The 26,505-nt window shown below is 30.7% G+C and overlaps 1 protein-coding gene across 6 annotated transcripts in view; it reads left to right on the forward strand.

The window, feature by feature from the left end:
• Window positions 1–102: 102 nt before the first annotated feature.
• LOC119606036 (E3 SUMO-protein ligase PIAS1) overlaps window positions 103–26,505 on the forward strand; it is a 29,990-nt gene continuing 3,587 nt past the window's right edge. For 2 of the 6 annotated variants that reach the window (XR_005231622.1, XM_037959401.1), the window contains exons 1-8: window positions 103–634; window positions 5,468–5,643; window positions 5,729–6,257; window positions 6,330–6,570; window positions 6,633–6,867; window positions 7,157–7,323; window positions 8,705–8,802; window positions 8,871–9,027. Coding sequence is in view for 5 of the 6 variants with exons in the window: in XM_037959401.1 (XP_037815329.1) it covers window positions 419–634; window positions 5,468–5,643; window positions 5,729–6,257; window positions 6,330–6,570; window positions 6,633–6,867; window positions 7,157–7,323; window positions 8,705–8,802; window positions 8,871–9,027 (1,819 nt within the window). In the remaining variant the exon portion in view is untranslated. Of the gene's footprint in view, window positions 635–2,992; window positions 3,354–5,467; window positions 5,644–5,728; window positions 6,258–6,329; window positions 6,571–6,632; window positions 6,868–7,156; window positions 7,324–8,704; window positions 8,803–8,870; window positions 9,028–18,146; window positions 18,571–22,786; window positions 23,028–26,505 lie in introns of those variants that run through there. The other 4 variants (XM_037959403.1, XM_037959400.1, XM_037959402.1 and 1 more) reach the window with 4 other exon arrangements.

Below are 26,505 nucleotides of genomic sequence, written 5' to 3' on the forward strand. Positions count from 1 at the left end.
ACCAGCGAAAAAAAATACTGGGAAATTTACATTTTGGCATTTTCTTTTTTATTCGTTTACTCTGCATCATCTACACATGACAGCTGTTTTTTTTTCTACTTGCTTTTAGTGCATTCTATTTGATACCCAAGAACCATACCACGAAAGTTTGATTCCGAAAAAATTTTCCGCCGCAAACAAGATTTTATGGATGTAAATTAGATAAAAGTGTGATATAAACAAATAACTAACAATTGCCAACTTAAAAATCTATTAAGTTTCTAAACATTGGCAATTATTTTACACAAACTATATCAATATCCTGATTTTATGAATCTCACATTTAGTTGTGTGTTAAAAAAGCGAAAATCCTTGTGTAGTGTGCGTGCGTGCGTGTGTTTTTTGTAAGAAAATCTTGTGAATCGTTTAAATATTTGTAATGCGTAAGACGCGATCCCAAACCCATGCAGAAAACGCGTTACTGTCTGGCAGCGCCACGAGCAGTTCGCGTTCTGGTGTTGTATCTTCATCGACCACCACCACCGCCACAAATCATCACCAGCAACATCAACTGAATTCCGGCAACCCACAAAAGAGGAGTAATCAACAATCATCAGCAGCTACCCCCAATTTTGCTGATGCTCCTAGGCTTAAGGTAGGACTTTAAAGCTATCTATGTATATATAGACCCTTAATATTTTCTAAATAAATATGTGTGTAAATTTTCTAATATAATAATAGTCGTTAAAAACATATATAAAAAACATAAGTTTTTTAAATTTATTTTTGCAAATTATTTTTATTTTTAAAGTATATGTTTAATAATTCCCAGTATTTGTGTAAAAATGACCAGTATTTTTTGTGTCAGTTTTTATTTTTGTTGTTTGGTACCCGTATTTTTAATTAAGCACATGGTTGCATTTAAATGTATTTAATTCGGCTGTAACGAATTTTAACGCCCTACAACCCATCAAAAAATTGAGGCTGGAAAAGCTTGAGTAGAGATTAGCAATAATGAATTCTATTTAGAATTAATAAGTAAAATAATTCGGAACAGTGGCTCAGCTAAAAACTGCTCATTACGATGTTTGGGTCTACCGTTTTATGTATACTTTTTATACCCTACACCACTATATTGGTCCTACACACACCTTCAAGTATACCAAGTATACCATTCGTCTCAGAATCAGTTTCCCCATATAAAGTCCCCTTCAGAAAATGACTTCATGGTCAAAATTCACTTATAAACACTACTATCACGATAATATTCTGCATAAATAACTGATGTAGACGTAAATCCCTCTACCAAAATTTATAAGGAAATTTAGAAAATCCCTTTTTTGTTAACAAATTGTTAAAATATATATTTCTGAATTAAGATAAAAACACAAAAACAAAACAAAATCACTGGTAGGCCATTTCCGACTATATATTCTTACTTGTCTAATATTTGGAATGTCATCATTCCAAAACTATGGAACGCCTACAAAAACTATTTGCACACAAACTCTGAACATAAAGTTCTATCAACCCAAGGATTTTGGAATCTATGCCACAAACATGGATTTAACTAGATTTAAGCCAATAATTCAGATATTTAATTGTTTTGCTTTAGGTTTACGTTAAGAAGGGTTATGCACCATAAAGAGGAGTGCTTTCACTCGGAGACCATTAGGTCCATTGTGATTCCCTTCAAAGAGTGAAGATCCAAAGACAGAGAAACAAAAACACTATAAGAATACAAGAATGAAAGAAGGAAATAGAGAGGATAGATCCATTCTCAAACTAAAACATTAATCAAGTCAATAGCCTAAAAAATTAAAGAAATGAGAGAGAATGACTATTCTAGTCTATTGACTGTTCTATGGATTACTTTATTGAATAGTCTATTGATAAGTCTATTGATTGGTCTATTAATAAGTCTATTGAATTTTCTATTGATTAGTCTACTGACAAGTCTATAGACTAGTCCATTAACTAGTCTCTAGACTAGTCCATTAACTAGTTTCTAGACTAGTATAATGAGTATCGACTAGACTATTGACTAGTCAATGTTCGAATATTTTTAGTAGTCTTAAAAATCCTTGCTATTAAGAATGTATAGAAATTTCTTGGCTAAAACCAAACTCTTCAATTCAGTTGATATTTGAATATTTTCTTTATGAACCTGATAGACTTTTTTATTCCGAAAAGGTACGCCGATGCCGGTTAGAAAAGACGATATTAAAAGAAAAATTAATTTTGAAACAAAATCTGTAATGGTTAACTTGATAAGTTCTGTCTGTGAGATTAAGTACTCAGTGGACAGCAAAACATACCCAAAGTGCGGAGGTGAAGTGCTTGGATTTGTAGGATATGCTTATCTCTCGTTTCCAATACAAGCCTTATCGTTCGATTCCAAACATATAGGATTGTGTGGAGTTCATATAAGGTTTTATTGAACTTAGATAAATTTAGAAACAATTAACAGCTGATTTTGAATAGCTCACTTCTCGAAAACATGTCTGATAGAATTATCAAAGTTGTGGATATCGGAGGTATCTGGGATCTTTAGAAAATTGATTTCAAAATACAGACATACAGAAGGACATCACTAAATCGACTTCGCTAATTATAAGGATTCTCAATTTATATATTTTATAGGATCGGAATATTGTGAAAATTACAAATGGAATGACAAACCGTATACACTATCCACCCGAAGGTAAAGGGTTTAAAAATCGATTTCAACGCGACAAATTTAAAAAAATTAACAAAGGATAATATCCAACCCTGATTAACAATCTTTTTAACAAAACTGAAATTTTTGAGATATTACGGTTTTGTTTTACACGATTTGAGTTAAGATTTAAGTTTACTTTTTCTATGCAACTCTGTGTTTATTTGCATTTGGCAGTGTTCATTACAGCTGGCAAAATGAAACCCACATAAAATATTGGGATTTTTTTTGATCCCTCAAAAAAAGACCAAACTCGCCGCCATATTCTTTGGAATAGAATTTTATTTTCTTTTTTCGTAGAGTTTATCAAGACAAGCAAAAAAAGAGAACTGAAATGTGTGTGAAAAACCCCGCATAAATAAATGCAGAAAAAAACAAAATAAAATTTATTACAATAACAAATGTTATTAAATTAAAACTAAATTAAATAAATATTTAAAGAGTTACATTGAATATTATTAAATTAATGAAATACAAGTGAATAAAAATCGGCAAAAATACGAAACACTATTGAAAAAGACGATACAACTTTTATTTTTTTTTTTGTGTGCGACAATACCAACAAAAAATTGTGTGATTTTTTTTCCCAACACATTTAGAAAAAGTGAAAATATGGCTCTTTTAACATTTGCAAAAATGTTAAATTATTGTTGAGGTATAATGAAATAGAAGTTTATGGTGGTTAAAATTTACAATTTAATTAATTAAAATATAGTTTAAAAACATTTGTATTATGATAATTTGGCTTTAAAATAAAATAATTTTCTTTCATTTCATTTGCAATATAGAGTTTCGGGAATTCGGTTTTATGTGTCTTCTTCTAAGATGTTGCCAACTTGTATTTTTTCATTCCTTTTTATTTTTTTTCTTCTTTTCTTTTTTTTCTTTTGTTTTGCTATAAATGTGAAAGTGTGTGTGTGTGAGTTTTATATACAGAAATATGTATATAAACTAAGTATATAAAGTGTGTGTGCATTTTGTTCTTGTATACTGGAGGTATATAGAGATTTTATGTTATTGTAGTAGTGATAGCATATTGGTGTTGGTGCTGTTTTGCTGTTGTGTTGGTGATTGTTTATATGTATTTGTTTTGTTTTTATATATGTATTTGACAAAAAAATGCTACATTTCCCCTTTTCATTACATAGTTTTCCATTTAAGTCTGCCTTTTTTTATTAAGCGTTCCGAGAAAGTGTGATTGAACTTTTAACTTTTTGTTTTAAATTATCATTTTTAAAAAATATACAATTGAATTGTAAATTAAAAATTTAAGTGTATTTTTGTAATATTTGCCATAAAAATTTGCTATATACTAATGTTTTACTCACTGTGTACTTTAAGTGTTAACCAGTAACTATTCCTCCAAAATATCTGTGATCATTATAGGTATTCTACTCAATTTGAAAATTTATTTTAGAGATGTGTACATATTTATACCCTACACTATACTAGTGAAACATGGTGGTGTCCTATAATATGATAACGATAAAATTTGTTCCATCAACAGCTTGGGACAAAGAACAAACCCTATTGAAATCAGTCCATAACAAATGACCCCTTAGAATTGCACTCATAACTATAACTAACACAAGTTTGTCCTAATAATGCTAGACTTCTATGTTACGCCCTTAATACAGTGTCCAAATAAGAACAAGTGGATTACAACCGAAAAACTGTTTGAGTAGTGTGTCGATTTCATTAAATGACCTAAGAAGTACTCTAGCCGTAGTCCATATAATGAAAAGTGATATAAACATGAACTACGGACATGCTACGATTTTAGAGATTTGGAAAGATAAGAGATTTAATATTCGCACATCTTGATAGTAGGGTTTATAAAATCTATTAATTTCGTTAATCTGGCTAAATGCAGCCCATGAAATGTTACATAGTACATTCCAGTATAGTTGACTACTATAAAAGTGTTGGTAGAACGTTTTACAATCAGACTGCGTTGGGTACAACGACACTAATGGGGTCGTATATGAGTTGGCATATGATCTTCTGGTTTCGAAAATAATAGGAATGAAAAGAGTGGAGTTTTAAAAAATTGTCACTCGAAACAGAAATTTCGATTACTAATAGGATGGAAATGAAATGTATGGACAATGCACTGGTCTATTGTCTAGTCAATGGACTAATCTATGCTAAAATTTATGTCTGCGACAAGTAATTGACTAATCTATGGTCAAGTGTCTATCTAGTCTACTGATTAGTCTATTGAATAGTCTATTGATTAGTCCATTATTCAATTGATTAGTCTATCGTCAGGTCTATGGACTAGTCCATTGACTAGCCTATTGACTGGTCTATTTCCTAGTCTATTAACAAGTCTATGGACCAGTCTATTAACAAGTCTATATGGAGCAGTCTATTGACAAGTCCAAAGATTAGCCCATTACACTATAGGCAAGTCTATTGATTGATCTACCAAAAAGTTTATGGGCTAGTGATGGAGTATAGTAAAGGCTAGTCTACTAATATATGGACTAGACCAGTCTACTAATCTATGAACTAGACTATAGACTAGTCTATGGACTAGACTGTAAACTAGACTATAGGCTAGTCTATGGATTTGTATATTCTCCAGTGTATGAACTAGTCTATTGACCAGTCTATGAACTAGTGTATTGAATAGTTTATGGACTAGTCTATGCACTAGTGTATTCACCAGTCTATTGATTAATCTATGGATATATACCTTTTTACTAGACAAAAACCATTACGAAAATAAAAACAAATTACAACTACAACAATTTATTTTTACAGGAATGTGAGGAAATGGTAAGTCTTCTTCGTGTGGTTGAACTACAAAAGATACTTGTTTATTTGAACATTTCCTTTGCTGGACGTAAAATTGATTATCAAAGAAGAATTTTACAATTGTTGCGAACTAATTTTGAATTAATTGCACCAAAGATACGAGAAGTCTACACACAATCCATGTAAGTTTCTCTTTTTTTTTTGGAGAATAACAAAACATATAAGACTTATTTAAAATATTTTTTTTGCTCTTCTTCTTCAATCTAGTGTTGATCAACAAGCCAATCAATACGGTCCAACAGAACCGAAAAGAATGTATTCACAAATGCAAATGCAACCGAATGCCGGTGGTATGGTGGGTGCCAATACTGCGGCTCAAATGGGACAGGCACAACAAATATTAAATCCAGCTAATCAGGCTGGCATGCAAGCTGGTGTACCGCCTGGCAATAATGTAGTACCATTCCTACATACTATACCCACTCAAATGCCCATTCATCCCGATGTACGTTTGAGAAAATTAGCATTTTATGATGTGCTGGGCACTTTGATTAAACCATCATCATTAGTGCCTCGTAATGCTCAGCGCATACAGGAAGTACCGTTTTATTTTACATTAACTCCACAACAAGCCACGGAAATAGCATCAAATCGTGACATACGCAATAGTTCGAAAATCGAACATGCTATACAAGTTCAGTTGAGATTCTGTCTATTAGAGACATCATGCGATCAAGAGGATTGTTTTCCACCAAGTGTCAGTGTTAAAGTTAATAATAAATTATGCCAACTGCCAGTAAGTAATAACATTTTAAAGAAATTTGGTAAAATATTATTTGTATCTTTTTCTTTTTTTTTTTCTTATTAGAATGTCATTCCAACAAATCGTCCCAATGTGGAACCAAAACGACCACCCCGACCAGTAAATGTTACATCAAATGTTAAACTATCACCCACAGTAACTAATACAATAACTGTGCAATGGTGTCCAGACTACACACGAGGCTACTGTATTGCTGTTTATTTAGTTAAGAAATTAACATCTGCTCAACTATTGCAAAGAATGAAACAGAAGGGTGTTAAGCCAGCTGATTATACTAGAGCTCTAAGTAGGTTTATTAAATGGTTACTAGTACGGTATATAAATTCTAATGTTCTATATCTATTATAGTCAAAGAAAAGTTAACCGAAGATGCTGACTGTGAAATTGCTACGACTATGTTAAAGGTATCGTTAAATTGTCCATTGGGTAAAATGAAAATGTCCATACCGTGTCGTGCTTCAACATGCTCACATTTGCAATGTTTTGATGCTAGCCTTTACCTGCAAATGAACGAACGTAAACCCACTTGGAATTGTCCAGTTTGTGATAAACCTGCTGTTTATGATAATCTGGTTATTGATGGGTAAGTAAATTGTGGATTTCTTTTGTTATATTTTTCTTTAAAGTATATTTGCAAGAGTGTTTTAATGTCTTGCATATTAACAAGACTATTTTTGTTATGGATTTTAACATTGCAACCTATCTCACACAGAATAAGACTTTCTAAAGCTTCTGTTTTGTGTTGCATTTTTGCAAAAATATTAAGTTGCTTTAATCGCTTAAAAATCGGTGGTTTTAATCTCTTGTAAATTTACCAAACGATTGAAATTTTCTATTAGATATTTTATAAATTTTTATTGTTTTTTTTTTAGCTACTTCCAAGAAGTATTAGCCTCGAATTTACTTAAACCAGATGATACTGAAATACAATTGCACAAAGATGGCTCATGGAGCACTCATAGCTTAAGGAATGAAGGTCAAATTTTAGATACCCCTACTAAGCCAGTTGAAAAAGTCGAAGTTATTTCAGATGATATTGGTAAGTATCTGGGATGACTCTTACTTCGGACTTGTTTCTAATTTATTTTTAAAATTATTTTGCAAATTCGAAGTTATGTTCGAAAATATTTTAAATGTGTTAAAGTAATTTCCAAATCATTAGAATTGATAAAAATATTTAATTTCTTTTATTTATGGGAAATTTTTAAAATTTTCGAATTTCGAAATTAAAAATTTTCAAAAATTTCATGAATTTTTTTAGTATTTTCAATGAAGTTTTTGAATATAGACACTATATTTCAAATATTTGAACAAATTTTGAAAATTCGAATAAATTTCAAAAATTTGAATAAATTCAAAATTTCAATTAAATTTTGAAAATTCGAAGTTATGTTCGAAAAATTTTTAACGATACTAAAGTAATTCCTAAATCATGAGCATTCATAAAAATGTAATTTAAGCTGAATTTAAGACCAATTTTTTATATTTTTTCAATTTCGAACTTAAAAATTTTTAAATAAATTTAAAATTTCCATGAATTTTAAACAATTTTATCAATGTGGTTTCAGAACATAAGGTTTTTAAAATATTTTCTAAAATTTGGATAAATTTCAAAAATTTGTATAAATTTCGAAAATTCGAAGTTATGTTCGAAAAATTTTAATGGTACTAAAATAATTCCTAAATCATGAGCATTCAAAAAAAATATAATTTTAGCTTAATTTGAGACCATTTTTTTATATTTTTTCAATTTCGAACTTAAAAATTTTGAAAAATTTATGTAAATTTTGAAATTATTTTAAAATTTTTATTGCAGTTTCAGAATAAGGAAATTTTAAGATATGTATTTTCCAAAATTCGTACAAAATTTCGAAAATTCGAAGTTATGTTCGAAAAAGTTTTAAAGCCCTAAAAATAATTTCCACATCTTGGGCAGTCATAAAAATATAATTTCAGTTAAATTTCAAATCAATTTTTTATATTTCTTTAATTTCAAAATTAAAAAATTTTAAACAAAATTTAAAAAAATTTTAAATTCATGAAAATTTTGAAATTAATTAATAAAATGTTTAAGCATTTTCATTGTAGTTTTAGAATATAGAAATTTTAAGATACATATTTTCGAAAATTTAGACAGAATTCGAAATTTGGAAGTTATGTTCGAAAAAAAAATTGAATTTCGAACTTAAAAATTTTGAAAATAATTTCAAAATTTTCATAAAGTTTAGTGTTCGAATATAAGATTTTTAAGTAATTTTCAAAAGTTTGGACAAAATAACTAAAGAAGTTCGAAGTTATGTTCGAAAAAAAATTAAAACTGTTAAATTACTAGACCCTGGGAATCCAATATTGAACTTGGAATTTTTATAATTCGAAATTTTCATAAATACCAAATTAATTTTCAATGTTACCTTTTTTAGAACTCATTACCACAGAAGATGTTAAACCTGTCAAGGCAGTAGCTTCTGCATCGCTTAATACAAATGAACAACCTTCATCAACTACAAATAGTGAAACTGTAAGTTTTAAACAAATTTCATTTAAATAATCAATATACTAAAAATTATCAATAAAATAAATTTCCAGGTGGACTTGACACTCAGTGATTCCGATGATGATTTACCTTTGGCGAAACGTCGTCCTATCGCTAAACAGAATACCAATCAAGGAGCACCCTCCTCGACTATGAACGGCAATGGTGGAGCTGGTAATCAAAGAGGCATGTATATGCAACAAAAGAATGGTACGTTGGATTCATTTTCGTACTAAAACAAAATTTTGCAAAACAAAAAACACAAACAAAAAACAAAGTTTATCTCTATAAATATATATTTTTAAAAGAAAAAGAAAAAATATAAAAAAAAACACAATGTCGTTAAGACAAAAAAATTTACAAAAAATCCAAAATAACACAATACAAACAACATACATACAAAAATAACATAACTATGTCTATGTTATGCGTTTTTTACATTTATTTACTTTTACTTTTATTATTATTATTATTTGTTCACACTATTCACTATTTCATCTTTTTCTTTTATAATATCAATTACAAAACAATACAAAAAAACAACAACAAACATTTACATTATTACATACATATTTAGTTTAACCCTACACATACATACATATATCTAATATCATAGTTTAATTTCATTTTATTTTAAATAATTTTAGTAATTATTATTGTCTTTTTTTATTAAGTTTATCCACAGAGGGAACTAAAAGAAAACACAACAAATGATTTGAATTTTTTTTTTTAACTTCTAGTTTTTCATAGATCTAATTTTCAATTTAATTGTATAAATACGTTTTTGTATTATTTTTTTCATTTCCTCTTTATTTTTTTTATTTTGTACATTTGCTTTTCTTTTTTTTTTGTTTACCATTTTTAAACATTTTATCATCATCATCATTCGTCGGTCACTGCAATTCTCTCTTACCTTTTTTTTTTATTTATTAATGCTTAAGGTTTTAATATGAATTAAGGCAAATTCCACTTGCGATAAAGTATATTTTTGAAGAATAATAAATGACAAAATTTCTATGATGAAATTAAAAAAAAATAAACAACTTATAAGAATTATTTTAAAACTCCAGTGATTAAATGCATGAAAGTAGCATTATGTATTTTCTAAATTGTAAAGTTTTATTTGATGACTGAAGTTTATTTCCCTTTTAAAGGATCTTCTTATTTCTAATCACTTTTTGGATTAAAACAGTTCACTAAGTAGAAGACGATGTTATAATGGGCCACAGAAAGACATATTTTTCTTTGTTACGGTTAATTTCATTAAGTTTTTTTTGATTTATAGTTTTCGATTGGATATTTGCTCTCACATTCAGAAAGTTTGAATAATGATTATCGAGAGCAGTAAGTTTTCTATATGAACATTTGCGGAATATTCGGTTTTCCGATTATTTGATTTTACATTCAGCCAAAAATCAAGATGGTTACACGACTATAGACTATAGACTTTATCCCTTACTATAGACTAGATTATAGTCTAGACTGTAGACTAGACTTTAGACTAGACTATTGTCCGGACTATAGACTAGACTATTGTCCGGACTATAGACTAGACTATTGTCCGGACTATAGACTAGACTATTGTCCGGACTATAGACTAGACTATTGTCCAGACTATAGACTAGACTATAGTCCAGACTATAGATTAGACTATAGTCCAGACTATAGTCCAGACTATAGTCCAGACTATAGACTAGACTATAGTCCAGATTATAGACTAGACTATAGTCCAGATTATAGACTAGACTATAGTCCAGACTACAAACTAGACTATAGTCCAGAGTATTGACTAGACTATAGTCCAGACTATAGACTAGACTACAGTCCAGACTATAGATTAGACTATAGCCCAGACTATAGACTAGTCGATAGTCCAGACTACAGACTAGACTATAGTCCAGATTATGGACTAGACTATAGCCCAGACTATAAAGTAGACTATAGTCCAGACTATAGACTAGACTATAGATCAGACTATAAATTAGATTATAGTACAGACTATAGACTAGACTCTAGTCCAGACTATAGACTATACTATAGTCCAGACTATAGACTATACTATAGTCCAGACTATAGATTAGAATATAGTCCAGACTGTAGACTAGACTATAGTCCAGACTATAGACTAAACTATAGTCCAGACTATAGACTAGACTATAGTCCATACTATAGACTAGACTATAGTCCAGACTATAGACTAGACTACAGTCCAGACTATAGACTAGACTATAGTCGAGATTATAGACCAGACTATAATCCAGACTATAGACTAGACTATAGTCCAGACTATAGACCAGACTATATACTAGACAATAGTACAGACTATAGCCCAGACTATAGTTCAGACTATAGTCCAGACAATAGTACAGACTATAGTCCAGACTATAGTTCAGAGTATAGTCTAGACTATAGTTCAGACTATAAACTAGACTATAGTCCAGACTATAGTTCATACTATAGTCCAGACTATAGTTCATACTATAGTCCAGACTATAGTTCAGACTATAGTCCTGCCTATAGTTCATACTATAGTCCAGACTGTAGTTCAGAGTATAGTCTAGACTATGGTCCAGATTACAGTCCAGACAATGGTGCAGACTATATTCCAGATTATAGTACAGACTATAGACGAGACTATAATCCAGACTATAGACTAGACTATAGTCCAGACTATAGTCTAGACTATAGTCCAGACTTTAGACTAGACTATAGTCCAGACTTTAGACTAGACTATAGTCCAGACTATAGACTAGACTATAGTCCAGACTATAGACTAGACTATAGTCCAGACTATAGACTAGACTATAGTCCAGACTATAGACTAGACTATTCCAGACTATAGACTAGACTATAGTCCAGACTATAGACTAGACTATAGTCCAGACTATAGACTAGACTATAATCCAGACTATAGACTAGACTATAATCCAGACTATAGACTAGACTATAGTCCAGACTATAGACTAGACTATAGTCCAGACTATAGACTAGACTATAGTCCAGACTATAGACTAGACTATAGTCCACACTATAGACTAGACTATAGTCCAGACTATAGACTAGACTATAGTCCACACTATAGACTAGACTATAGTCCAGACTATAGACTAGACTATAGTCCAGACTATAGACTAGACTATAGTCCAGACTATAGACTAGACTATAGTCCAGACTATAGACTAGACTATAGTCCAGACTATAGACTAGACTATAGTCCAGACTATAGACTAGACTATAGTCCAGACTATAGACTAGACTATAGTCCAGACTATAGACTAGACTATAGTCCAGACTATAGACTAGACTATAGTCCAGACTATAGACTAGACTATAGTCCAGACTATAGACTAGACTATAGTCCAGACTATAGACTAGACTATAGTCCAGACTATAGACTAGACTATAGTCCAGACTATAGACTAGACTATAGTCCAGACTATAGACTAGACTATAGTCCAGACTATAGTCCAGACTATAGTCCAGACTATAGACCAGACTATAGTCCAGACTATAGTCCAGACTATAGTCCAGACTATAGTCCAGACTATAGACTAGACTATAGTCCAGACTATAGACTAGACTATAGTCCAGACTATAGACTAGACTATAGTCCAGACTATAGACTAGACTATAGTCCAAACTATAGACTAGACTATAGTCCAGACTATAGACTAGACTATAGTCCAGACTATAGACTAGACTATAGTCCAGACTATAGACTAGACTATAGTCCAGACTATAGACTAGACTATAGTCCAGACTATAGACTAGACTAGAGTCCAGACTATAGACTAGACTATAGTCCAGACTATAGACTAGACTATAGTCCAGACTATAGACTAGACTATAGTCCAGACTATAGACTAGACTATAGTCCAGACTATAGACTAGACTATAGTCCAGACTATAGACTAGACTATAGTCCAGACTATAGACTGGACTATAGTCCAGACTATAGACTAGACTATAGTCCAGACTATAGACTAGACTATAGTCCAGACTATAGACTAGACTATAGTCCAGACTATAGACTAGACTATAGTCCAGACTATAGTCTAGTCTATAGTCTGGACTATAGTCTAGTCTATAGTCTGGACTATAGTCTAGTCTATAGTCTGGACTATAGTCTAGTCTATAGTCTGGACTATAGTCTAGTCTATAGTCTGGACTATAGTCTAGTCTATAGTCCAGACTATAGACTAGACTATAGTCCAGACTATAGACTAGACTATAGTCCAGACTATAGACTAGACTATAGTCCAGACTATAGACTAGACTGTAGTCCAGACTATAGACTAGACTATAGTCCAGACTATAGACTGGACTATAGTCCAGACTATAGACTAGACTATAGTCCAGACTATAGACTAGACTAAAGTCCAGACTATAGACTAGACTATAGTCCAGACTATAGACTAGACTATAGTCCAAACTATAGACTAGACTATAGTCCAGACTATAGACTAGACTATAGTCCAGACTATAGACTAGACTATAATCGAGACTATAGACTAGACTATAGTCCAGACTATAGACTAGACTATAGTCCAGACTATAGACTAGACTATAGTCCAGACTATAGACTAGACTATAGTCCAGACTATAGACTAGACTATAGTCCAGACTATAGACTAGACTATAGTCCAGACTATAGACTAGACTATAGTCCACACTATAGTTCAGACTATAGTCCAGACTATAGACTCTAAATCAAGCTATAATTAATATTATAAAAATTATCTGGAAACCCTAATATTCGCCCTTACACTTGATCTATTTCCACTACATTCCAATTTTCTCTACATTGAAATTATTTTCAAACCTCAATTTTTCTCACAAATTCAATACAAATTTTAAGTCTAAATTTTCAATTAAAAAAAATGAAATTAAATATTATTGAATCTGCTATAATAATCTGCCTGGGAATATTTATGCATTTGCATGGTCTAAGTATCATTGAATTGCGTTATTCAAAATTACCTCTGCTAACACCAAATGCTGCATCTTCACTCTTCGTATTATCTGTCTTGTGTATATTTGCAAAATTACGAACACTGTGTCCTCATACCAAACTAATGCCTCAAAAATTTCTCATATATCTGGTGGAATTAGCATTGATACTATATGCTACAGATTTTATATTACGACAAATATGGTTACCAAGTCTTAGATTATTGAATTTTCTTTGTCATTTTCTGGGTCAATATATTATAACAAGTAATCAGAATTTCTTAACTTATAATGCACCACAATTAGCCGACTGGATACGTAATGAAGCTTTCTATATAGCAAGATTTTTGCTGGCTGCAGTAACATTTTTAATTATGATAAATGTTACCGGTTTGGTGGAATTTTTGGCTGTTGGTAGAAATAACCATAAAACTGAGGATATATTATATAATGAAATTGTGCCTTATAGTGACTACTACGAGTTTAATTCTACAGTAAAACAAAATAATGATTCTTTAAAACAATTGCCTTTTGATGTCTACGAATTGCCTTGTGTGCCTCAGGAAGATATTTTAAATTTAGCTAATCGTGTCGCCACAAGACAAAAGAAACCGAAGACTATGCGTAAAACTAAACGTAAAAGTAAAGTTTTACTTGATAATGATTCCAGTTGTTAATGATTGCTTAGGTTCATAAAGAATGCCAATTTTTGAGGATCACGTTTTACTGATATAATGAAAACTACTGCAATTTAAATTAAAATGTTATTAAAATAATAATAATGAAATAATTATGTATTTAAATAAATAAAATTTATAATTTACCAAGGAAAAATATTGAATTAGTTTTCTTGCCGAATCTCTTAGTGCTACAACCGGTGATCCTCTCCTTTCATTATAAGAACAACCTAAGCATTCAATATTTTAAATTAACATTAAAAAATACTGAATATTCTGATTCTTAGACTGATTATGGTGGTGACGTGATCAATTCAAAAGATAAACAGATATCTTTTTGATCAATTCAAAAGATAAACAGTAAATTGCTAAGAAGAAAGTTCTTATTTGTTCAAGAATAATTCGGAATAAACATTGTTGCAACAAAAGTTCACCGTGTAGCCGTAATATCAACTTTAAAAGGTTTCTTTTTACCCTCTAAAGAACATGAGAGGGCGCAGTTACTTTTCGGTGGTAGTAGGAAATCAAATTACTTTGACTCTGGAAAACTGTCGCAATGGGGGCTGTGTTTCACTGTTCTATCGACATTATACTAACCTTTTTATCTACACATCCATTTGCAGTCGATTGTTCAATATTATTTACCCTTCATTTTCAAGCAGAAGCATATCCCGTCACTTGCAATGTAATGATCACAAACACTACTTCCTCTATCCTCACTCCCTTGATCTAATTTCCAAGTAACCAAAAAACTAATAAGGCAGCATATAAAATCAGAAATAACAAGCAAAGGATACTTTGACAAGAGATTCGACCCACTTGGGTCCATATGCTGGTGTCATTGTGATACACAGGGATAACAGGGTATCCATCCATCTTAAGGTATGAACAAACAAACGGATCTATTCTATTTACGTCAATTATGGATACATCCACTGCGCCGTGCAGCATCACACTGCCCAAGGTTGCAGTCCTATTAGCCGACAGAACGGGATCTACTTGTCTCCTTCTCGTTGTGACAACTTCTGTAGAAGTTGTAAGGAAGTTTGACTAGATTGACAGTCATTGACTGAAATACTTTAGCTGCTTCTTGTTCAGTTCTTGAGAACTATTTAGAAGTTAATATCCAATTGGTATTGGTAGATTGACAGACCTCTTAAGCATTTCTGTTCATTCACATAAAAATAAAACAAAAGTAAGAAGAAGGGCAAAAAGTCAGAAGAATACCTTCCCAAGCAAAAACCTAAAAGGTTGCCTATATTACTCCTAGGATAGTTAGTTGTATAAAATAGGCTCTACTGTCCCTAGCTTCCCTTCGCCTTCACCCAATCTGCAGAAATCCTGCGTGTTATCGACCCAATTACCTAGAAACGCTGTAATTGCAACTTTTATTACTTCTGCTAGAATCCTTGGATAGCAAGAATATCCTATCGAATCTTACCTTGGTGTTCAATCTTGGTAACAAGGTTTTGGAATTCCTCCTAATCTTTCCCTAGGCATTGGTAGGTCATTTAACGTGGTAGTTCACTGCGCTCAAACAGTCAAGTAGTGTCGAAGAGACTTCGTTTTGACCGGTCCACTCCACTCGTCAGATGTAGTATTGTAAAGTATTAGATATCTTTAAGCTTTGACCCAGATATCTCACCAAGATTTTATATGAAGTAGCTGTCAAGAAGAACGTTTCTCTTAACGGCTAGAGCAGGGCATTCACAGATAAAATGGAAGGCCGTTTCTGCTTTAAACCTGTGTTTGTAACTGCGTCAGTGTTCATTGAAGGGGAGCCAAAGCCGACTTGCATGTCTGCCTATCGTTCAATGTCTTATTATTACTGCTATCAACCTAGATATATCCCGCCTATTTCGGTTTATAAGGTATGCCACAATAACTTGGCCCCTTTAAATGTGTCTAGGCCATTCCACCTATTTTCAGCTATTTAAAAATAGAATCTCAAGATACCACTCTTGATAAAACCTAACGGAGTTGCTACTGAAAAGGCGTTGGTTCTGGCAAGCTCATCTGCCTCTTTTGTCTAGTCTTTACTATCTCGGTCTTTGAACTCTAGGACAGTTATATGAAATAAGCTTCTCCTACAGAAACTCTGTGTGTTACCAACCTAATTATCAAGAAATGCTCCAATTGTGTCGATTATTACTTCTATTAGAAACCTTAAAATATTCCTATACAATCCAAATAGTTCTGTCAAGCTAATCTGCCTGTTTTTTCTAGTATTTACTAAATCGGTCTTTGAACTCTAGAACAGTTGTGTGAAATAGGCCTAATTGCCATGAAATGATCCAATTGAATCGGTTATTCTATTAGAAACCTTAAACTATTCCTCTACAATCCTAATAGTACTCTGGTTGACCTTTATGTTCAATTGATATTTTGCGGAGATCAACCTACGATTGATCGATTTCATACGATTGATCGATTTCATTATCGAGTACAGGTACCCAATTCAATCTAAATGCATATGTCTCAACTACCCAGCAAAAAAAGTGAGGAAAAAGAAGTAGAATATTCACCACAAATAACATACTTGAAGTACTTCCAATTTTGGTGAAAAACCTATGAATTTTACATTAGCGTGTCATTGGAGGGATGTTGTTCATTTTTGACAACTTTGAACTACATCTAATCTTATTCATAGATGCAGTAAAAATCCGATATTTGGATGTCAAAAATAAACCACATTCTCTCAATGACACGCTTATGTAAATTTCATTGCATTTTCACCAAAATTTGATGTACTTCGAATATGTTATTTGTAGTGACTTTTCAACATCTCTTTCCTCACTTTTAACGCGGTTTTTATTTGTAAGGAAATATTTGGTTTATAGAAGCGAAAAATATGCAATCGCATTTTTAGATGTGATTAAGATGTCGTTTGTAAAGTATGACATCAATAATTTTTTGCTGGGTATGGCTTTTAGAGCTCTTTTGTAGCTATTTAATGTTCAATTGTCTCCTCCTCGTCGTGACAACTTCTGTAGAAGTCGTTGTAGCATAGGAACCTTAGAATACTTTTGCTGTTTCTTGTGCAGTTGTTGTGGGGAGGAAATATCCAGTTGGACAGACCTCTTAAATATTTCTGTTCTGTTCTAAAGCGTAAAACTGATATTAGTTCATTTTCCATCGAAATTTCCTCGGAGTTTGTGGGTTCGATTCTCACTTTCTATCCATATATTTTGAAAATTTGAAATTTCTGCATTTCTCTATATCTTTACGATCGCTGAAATGAAATTGCATCTTCTTTTCTTTCAATTCTGTTTTATGACAATTTCAAAAATTTAAACATAATTTAGCTGCTTTAGGTTCTATTATGATCAGTGGTATTAGGTACTTTCTTTATAACCTCAATTCATTCTATTGCAAGTTAATTACAAAAGCTTATTGACGTAAATTCAAACTATTTTCTAACCCATAAACGGCATTTTGTAATCAATTTAAATTATGTATTTAAACTAAATTTTAGATTTTATTATTAAAAAATATTTTAAAGTAAACATATTTGTATGAATATATATATTTTATAATAATTAAATAATATCTTCATATCTCTACATATATTTATGTTAAATGTGTTGTGTTTGTGTATAATTCTTTTTTTTTTTAACGTTTCTGTGTGTCCAAACAACCATCAATCACTCACATACATCTCTGTAAACTATTTGATCAAATTTTCTTTTTCTTTTTATCTAGTTATAAAAATCAACACGAATAGAACTAAAGATATTTCTTCCCTTCCCTTAAGAACAAATTGTGCTAATAACAATAATAAATCGCCTAATAGTGATTTTTTTCGCCATTATAATAAGTTATTAAATCGTATTGATATTATACTTAATAATGTTGAAGATAGCAATAACAATAACAACAATAATAGTAATAGTAATGATAAAAACAATAATCAATTACAAAAGAATGCTATAACCATTACACGTACCAATGACAAATCAAATGGTCAAATTTCAAAGTTACCCTCTTCTACAACCCTGCAAAAAGCACAAAATTACGAAGATATAACCATAAGTCGTGTGATGAAAAGGAAAAAATGATTATTTTAGAAGGCATCGATTTGCTAATTCTAGTAGTTTTTTTTTTTTTTGTTATAAATGTTTTTTTCTCATCAATTCATCTTTATTTTTTTAAACACTATTTAAATTTTTTATTTTTATTAGTTTTTTTTTAATTATTGTTTTCTTTTGTTAATTTTCTTAGACATTCTTTTTTTTGTTTTAAAATTTTCTTTTTTTTTATAAAGTATTTATTTTAAAGTTTATATAAATTTATTAGTTAATTAAGCATAAAAAAACATAAATTATTGTAAAAGAAATCAACCTTATAATAAATTTAAATATTTTCGTTTACAACATTACAACATTTTATGAATCTACTATATTAGCCAACTTTTTCCTAATTTGTTGTTGGTATTTTTCACTCTCTTTTTGCTGGTCCTTCTTCTTCTTCTTCGTTGTGGTGTTTTTGTTTTACTTTTACCTAAACTTCAACATTTGTTTTTTAACTGTTTAGAGGGCGCTTTAAACACGGATTTAATACAGGATCAAATTTTAATGGATTTACGTCAAAATAACTCATCATCTACTAAAACCTCCTCCTCCTCTACGGCACCCTGCTCAACGCCTACGTCATCCTCATCGGGTACTATTTCAGCAGTAGCAGCCACACGTTTATCTCATAATATTGTTGTTACCTCATCCAATTCCATGATCACCAGCAATAACAATAACAATAATTCTTCTAATGATAATATTGATATGTAAAATACTATTTATTGCTACTAATTACACAGGGCAACAATATTTTTAACCCCAAGACTAAAGTAAACTTTTCTAAAGGATTGAGTTAAACAGAAGCTGTGTTCAGAATCGAAAAACCATTGTTATTGATATGTTATCATAATTTTTTTTATAAAATTTCTTATGAAAGTCCGTAAGTCCAATAGGTCTGCTTTTAAATAAAGGTTTAACCTCTGTTATATCTTCTTCTTTTTTCAAGATATCTTAACCCTAAACTTGAAACCACATAAAATCAAAAACTGCGCATTTTGGTAACGTCATAATGGCGTGAAGACGTAAAAAACGTTGTGTCATATCAAAATCCAATCCGTGGATTTTAAAATAAAGGTTTAATCTCTGTTATATCTTCCTTTTTAAAGATATCTTATGTTAAAGCTTGAGATCTGGACAAAAACGGGATTCTTTCAATCATTATGAAACTATATCTGATGTAATAGAGAAATTCTGAGTTCATATTCGGAACCATTGCAGCTCAATCCTTTTGAAATGTATACTTAAGTCTCAAGGGGGGGTTTCGACTTTTTTCAAAATTTTGTTGACCTGTGTTATTTTTGTGTATTCTTTACAGAACAGAATCTTATTATTTTCTTTCTACTCTTGGTTTTTTTTCTTACTTTTGTATGTATGTTTTCTGTTTGCCCAAATGTGTGTTGTGTTGTAGATTTTTATTTTTATTCAATTTTTCGTAATTTTTATTATGCTCGGGGAACAATTTTCACAATCAAAAGCTGTGTTCCAGAACTTTTCTGGCTTAAGCTAAAGATAATTTCACTTAAAAGACAGTTTTTTTAAAGAATTTTCATTAGATTTTGACAGAAAGTTAAAACGCTATAAAATGGGACGAAATGAAATTTCACTTCGTAAATGTAAAGGAAAGTGTATAAAGCAACAAAATTATAAATCCAAATGAAGAATAATCGAGTTATTGTGGTGATCCTTTGACTATAGAAACAATGCGAAGAAAGAACCTGTTTTTATGATTCTTTAATTTTAATATAAAAACTAAGCCCAGAAATAACTATTTAAATAGATTTAAATAGAGCAAAAGCTTTGCTTGAGCAACTTAATTATACAGACCATAATATTAAGTTTTCGAGATATCATGTCTAATGTTTGAAAAATATCCTTTATTTAAAAATTTTGTGAAGTTATCTAAAAGTCCAATCTTTCGACTTTAAAATAAGGGTTTAACCTCTTATTATATCTTCTTCCTTTTATAATATATCTCTAGGTTCGAACTTTTTTATAGATTCAAAAGATTTCCAAGATCCAGCAAAAGATGTTATTTAAGTCGAGATCTAAACTAATTGAAGTAGAATATGTTATTTTTGATGTATTTTTACAAACTTATCTTTGGACTAGTCTCTTGATCGGTCTATGGACAAGTCATAGTATACGGACTTGTCTATAACCCAGTCTATTGGCTATGACTAGTGCATTTTCTAGTCTATGGATTGGTGTGCTGGCTAGTCAATACACTATGTGGACTGATCTGTAAATATAGCAAAAGATTTAATAGATATGATTGTGAAAATCGACCCCTTTTAAAGCTTTAGTCAGGCATGGAAAATTTAGTACTTTAGTACTTTTTTCATTACTTTTTGATATCGATAATTACCGGGACACCCTTACGACATTTTCGGTACTTTTCTAACTTATAAACTTTTGATAAATAGTTCATTTAGTTGTCAATAGAGCAATCTATAGCCTGGTATATAGTAAAGTCTATAGTCTAGTCTAAAGTCTGGCCAAAAGTCTAGTCTAAAGTCTAGTCTATATACTAGTCTAAAGTCTAGTCTATAGACTAGTCTAAAGTCTAGTCTAAAGTCTAGTCTATATACTAGTCTAAAGTCTAGTCTATATACTAGTCTAAAGTCTAGTCTATAGACTAGTCTAAAGTCTAGTCTAAAGTCTAGTCTATATACTAGTCTAAAGTCTAGTCTATATACTAGTCTAAAGTCTAGTCTATAGACTAGTCTAAAGTCTAGTCTATAGACTAGTCTAAAGTCTAGTCTATAGACTAGTGTAAAGTCTGGTCTATAGTCTAGTCTAGTCCATATTCTACTTTATAGTCTACACTAAAGTCTAGTCTAAAGTTTAGTCTAAAGTCTAGTCTATAGTTTAGTCCATATTCTACTCTATAGTCTACTCTATAGTCTACACTAAAGTCTAGTCTAAAGTCTAGTCTAAAGTCTAGTCTAAAGTCTAGTCTAAAGTCTAGTCTAAAGTCTAGTCTAAAGTCTAGTCTATAGTTCAGTCTATAGCCTAGTCTATAGTCCACTCTATATTCTAGTCTATAGTCTAGTCCATATTCTACTCTATAGTCTACTCTAAAGTCTAGTCTAAAGTCTAGTCTAAAGTCTAGTCTATAGTTTAGTCTATAGTCTAGTCTATAGTCTAGTCTATAGTCTAGTCTATAGTCTAGTCTATAGTCTAGTCTATAGTCTAGTCTATAGTCTAGTCTATAGTCTAGTCTATAGTCTAGTCTATAGTCTAGTCTATAGTCTAGTCTATAGTCTAGTCTATAGTCTAGTCTATAGTCTAGTCTATAGTCTAGTCTATAGTCTAGTCTATAGTCTAGTCTATAGTCTATAGTCTAGTCTAGTCTATAGTCTAGTCTATAGTCTAGTCTATAGTCTACTCTATAGTCTACTCTATAGTCTAGTCTATAGTCTAGTCTATAGTCTAGTCTATAGTCTAGTCTATAGTCTAGTCTATAGTCTAGTCTATAGTCTAGTCTATAGACTAGTCTATAGTCTAGTCTATAGTCTAGTCTAGTCTAGTCTATAGTCTAGTCTATAGTCTAGTCTATAGTCTAGTCTATAGTCTAGTCTATAGTCTAGTCTATAGTCTAGTCTATAGTCTAGTCTATAGTCTAGTCTATAGTCTAGTCTATAGTCTAGTCTATAGTCTAGTCTATAGTCTAGTCTATAGTCTAGTCTATAGTATAGTCTATAGTCTAGTCTATAGTCTAGTCTATAGTCTAGTCTATAGTCTAGTCTATAGTATGTAGTCAAGTCTATAGTCTAGTCTAGTCTATAATCTAGTATAGTTTATAGTCTAGTCTGTAGTCTTGTCTACAGTGTAGTCCATAGTCTAGTCTATAGTATATTCTATAGTCTAGTCTACAGTTTAGTCTAGTCCATAGTGTAGTCTATACTCTAGTTTATAGTTGAATGTATAGTCTAGTTTACAGTCTATTCTACAGTCTAGTCTATAGTTTGGTTTATAGTCTATTCTATAGCCTAGTCTATAGTCTAATCAATAGCCTAGTCTATAGTTTTGTCTGTTGTCTAGTCTGTAGTCTAGCCGAAAATTAGTTTAGTACTATATATGTAGGTACTACTATTTCAAAATTTAAATTTTCCATGCCTGGATGCTTAAATTATACGTTGCATTTTTTTTGTTGCTGTTTCTCTCTCTCTCATTTTTAGCATATTATTTGAATTTTTTTTACCCAGTGCTGTGATTTTGTTTAATTTTTTTTTAAATCGTTTGTTTTTTTTTATAATTTATTTTCAGCTCGAAGATAATTTATGTTTTGACTACTATCTGCCTCTATTATAATTTCCTATTATGTTTAGACAGTATAAAATTATTTTATTATTATTTTTTTTTATAATTAAATTTTTGTTTTTATTTTACTATATTATTATTAAACAATTAAATTGAAAATTATCTGAAACTAGAAGTGTATATGTAGTAATTATATTATAATTATATTATTAAATAAGTTATATACATACATTGTATGTATAAAAGTATAATTAAAAGAAAAAAAACTACTCAAATTCCTAAACACAAAAACAAAACAAAAATAAAAACATTATTTAAACATTTAAGTAATTTGTTAGAATTTTAATATAAATTTTACAAACACTTAATAAACAATTTATTTTGTTATTATTCTCATATTGAGCCTATTATCCCTATTACTATGTTATTTACTCATATTTTTCTTATTGCTATTTTCAAAAATAATTTATTTTTTTTTGGATTTTTTTTTTTAACTAAAACGTTGTCTACTTCGTATCCAGTTTGAGGAAATAATAGTGTATGTATTTTATTATGGAATTCGTACTGGTAATATGAATTAATCGTGTTTATAAAGAGTCTAATTTTAATTCTCATAAATATAATTTAAAATAGTAAATGCCTTAGCTTATCTTTATGTTGTATTTTATATTTTTTATATATACAAAATCTGTAACGAATTTTTAAAATAATGATTTGTTCTTGTTGTGGAAAGTAAAACAAAAATTGGTTATGAAGGTCGTAATTTAAAAAGTTGTTGATATTTTTGCAATTATACATACATATACTCGAATATTTTAAAAATAAAGACGATTCAATTTGACTAGTTCCTGAATTTCATTGCGATTTAAACATGAATTGGTTCCTTGAAAACTCCTTAGATGTACTTTGGAATCGTAAAAAACGGATTCCTGAAGTAATGGCGACATCAATAAGTTCGAGGTTTCTGTTGCCAAATGTTCTCAAAGTATTAATCAAAATCTTTTCCAAAACTTTTAACTGGTTCTTTTAAAACTCCTTTCAAGTACTTTGTAATCACAATAATACTCCAAAGAACGGAAAATTAATATTGATCAATTGAAGATTAATAGCCAATAACCAAAGTATTCATATTTGAATCCGAAACTATACTAAAAGACAAGTCTGTCAAAAAGTTTAACCTGCGGTATATCTTCCTCTTCCTACGAGATAACTTATAAAGTAAAGCCCAAGAGATTTTTTCAATCTCTAGTATCACGACATCTCCAAAACCTTATGTAGAGGAGAAATAAATGTTGTTGACCTGTGAAATCGTATTGGAATCTGAAGAACCCATAAAGCAAATGGAATAATAACAACGGAGTTGAAAACACTTTGTTTGCAATCTGTGACAAGCCTAAGTTGTAAAACCTAAGTTGTTTAAAAAGTTTTTACTCTCCAAAACCGGAACTTATTATTAGTATTATGTATACTCTTTTTGTATGTTTATTTAAAAAAATTTAAAACGTCTTATTAAGAATTTTTTTTAAAGCTAAACATATATTACCTACTCTACCTTATAAAAGCTTTTATAGCTTGTTATTCGATTTTGAAAGAAGAGCTACGAATTCGACTTAAATTCACATCCTCCACTTCATTTTGTTCGACTTTGAGAGCTGTGTTTTCAATTAGAATGTGCTGTTTACTAGGAAGTTGGAAGAAATTTTTAATTAGGATCTTGTTTTTAATTGAATTATCAGTGAAGTAATACCACTGTTGTGTAGTTAAAGTTATGTTTAAAAGTTTCTATGACACTGCGAATCTAGAATCTTATAATATATATATTTTATATCCATTCAAAAAGAGAGCTACGAATTCGACTAAAAATCGGTTTCTACCCATCAACAAATTTCCATGAAGTCAAATTAGTTTGGACTATAGACTAGACTATAGACTAGACTATAGACTAGACTATAGACTAGACTATAGACTAGACTATAGACTAGACTATAGACTAGACTATAGACTAGACTATAGACTAGACTATAGACTAGACTATAGACTAGACTATAGACTAGAACTATAGACTAGACTATAGACTAGACTATAGACTAGACTATAGACTAGACTAGACTATATACTAGACTAGACTATAGACTAGACTATATAGACTATAGACTAGACTATAGACTAGACTATAGACTAGACTATAGACTAGACTATAGACTAGACTATAGACTAGACTATAGACTAGACTATAGGACTAGACTTAGACTAGAATATAGACTAGGACTATAGACTAGACTATAGACTAGACTATAGACTAGACTATAGACTAGACTATAGACTAGACTATAGACTAGACTATAGACTAGACTATAGACTAGACTATAGACTAGACTATAGACTACTATAGACTAGACTATAGACTAGACTATAGACTAGACTATAGACTAGACTATAGACTAGACTATAGACTAGACTATAGACTAGACTATAGACTAGACTATAGACTAGACTATAGACTAGACTAAAGACTAGACTATAGACTAGACTATAGACTAGACTATAGACTAGACTATAGACTAGACTAGACTATAGACTAGACTATAGACTAGACTAGACTATAGACTAGACTATAGACTAGACTATAGACTAGACTATAGACTAGACTATAGACTAGACTATAGACTAGACTATAGACTAGACTATAGACTAGACTATAGACTAGACTATAGACTAGACTATAGACTAGACTATAGACTAGACTATAGACTAGACTATAGACTAGACTATAGACTAGACTATAGACTAGACTATAGACTAGACTATAGACTAGACTATAGACTAGACTATAGACTAGACTATAGACTAGACTATAGACTAGACTATAGACTAGACTATAGACTAGAACCTATAGACTAGACTATAGACTAACTATAGACTAGACTATAGACTAGACTATAGACTAGACTATAGACTAGACTATAGACTAGACTATAGACTAGACTATAGACTAGACTATAGACTAGACTATAGACTAGACATAGACTAGACTATAGACTAGACTATAGACTAGACTATAGACTAGACTATAGACTAGACTATAGACTAGACTATAGACTAAGACTAAGACTAGACTATAGACAGACTATAGACAGACTATAGACTAGACTATAGACTAGACTATAGACTAGACTAATAGACTAGACTATAGACAGACTATAGACTAGACTATAGACTAGACTATAGACTAGACTATAGACTAGACTATAGACTAGACTATAGACTAGACTATAGACAGACTATAGACTAGACTATAGACTAGACTATAGACTAGACTATAGACTAGACTATATACTAGACTATAGACTAGACTATAGACTAGACTATAGACTAGACTATAGACTAGACTATATACTAGACTATAGACTAGACTATAGACTAGACTATAGACTAGACTATAGACTAGAAAAAGTATAGACTAGACTATAGACTAAACTATAGACTTGACTTGACCAGACTATAAACTAGACAATAAACTAGTCTATAGACTAGATTATTACCTAAATTATAGAGTAGATTATAGACTAAACTATAGACTAGACTATATACTAGACTATAGACCAGACTATAAACTAGTTTTTAGAGTTTATAGTCTAGTCTTTAATGAGCAATATCTCAGCAAATTTAAATGATTTTTCAAAAATTCCAAAGAGTTTTGAATAAAGTCAAAAACTAACTTTTCA

This window comes from Lucilia sericata, unplaced genomic scaffold (genome assembly GCF_015586225.1).
Source record: "Lucilia sericata isolate MDLA Ls3-8-SP2 unplaced genomic scaffold, ASM1558622v1 Contig000547F_arrow, whole genome shotgun sequence".
NCBI lineage: Eukaryota > Metazoa > Arthropoda > Insecta > Diptera > Calliphoridae > Lucilia > Lucilia sericata.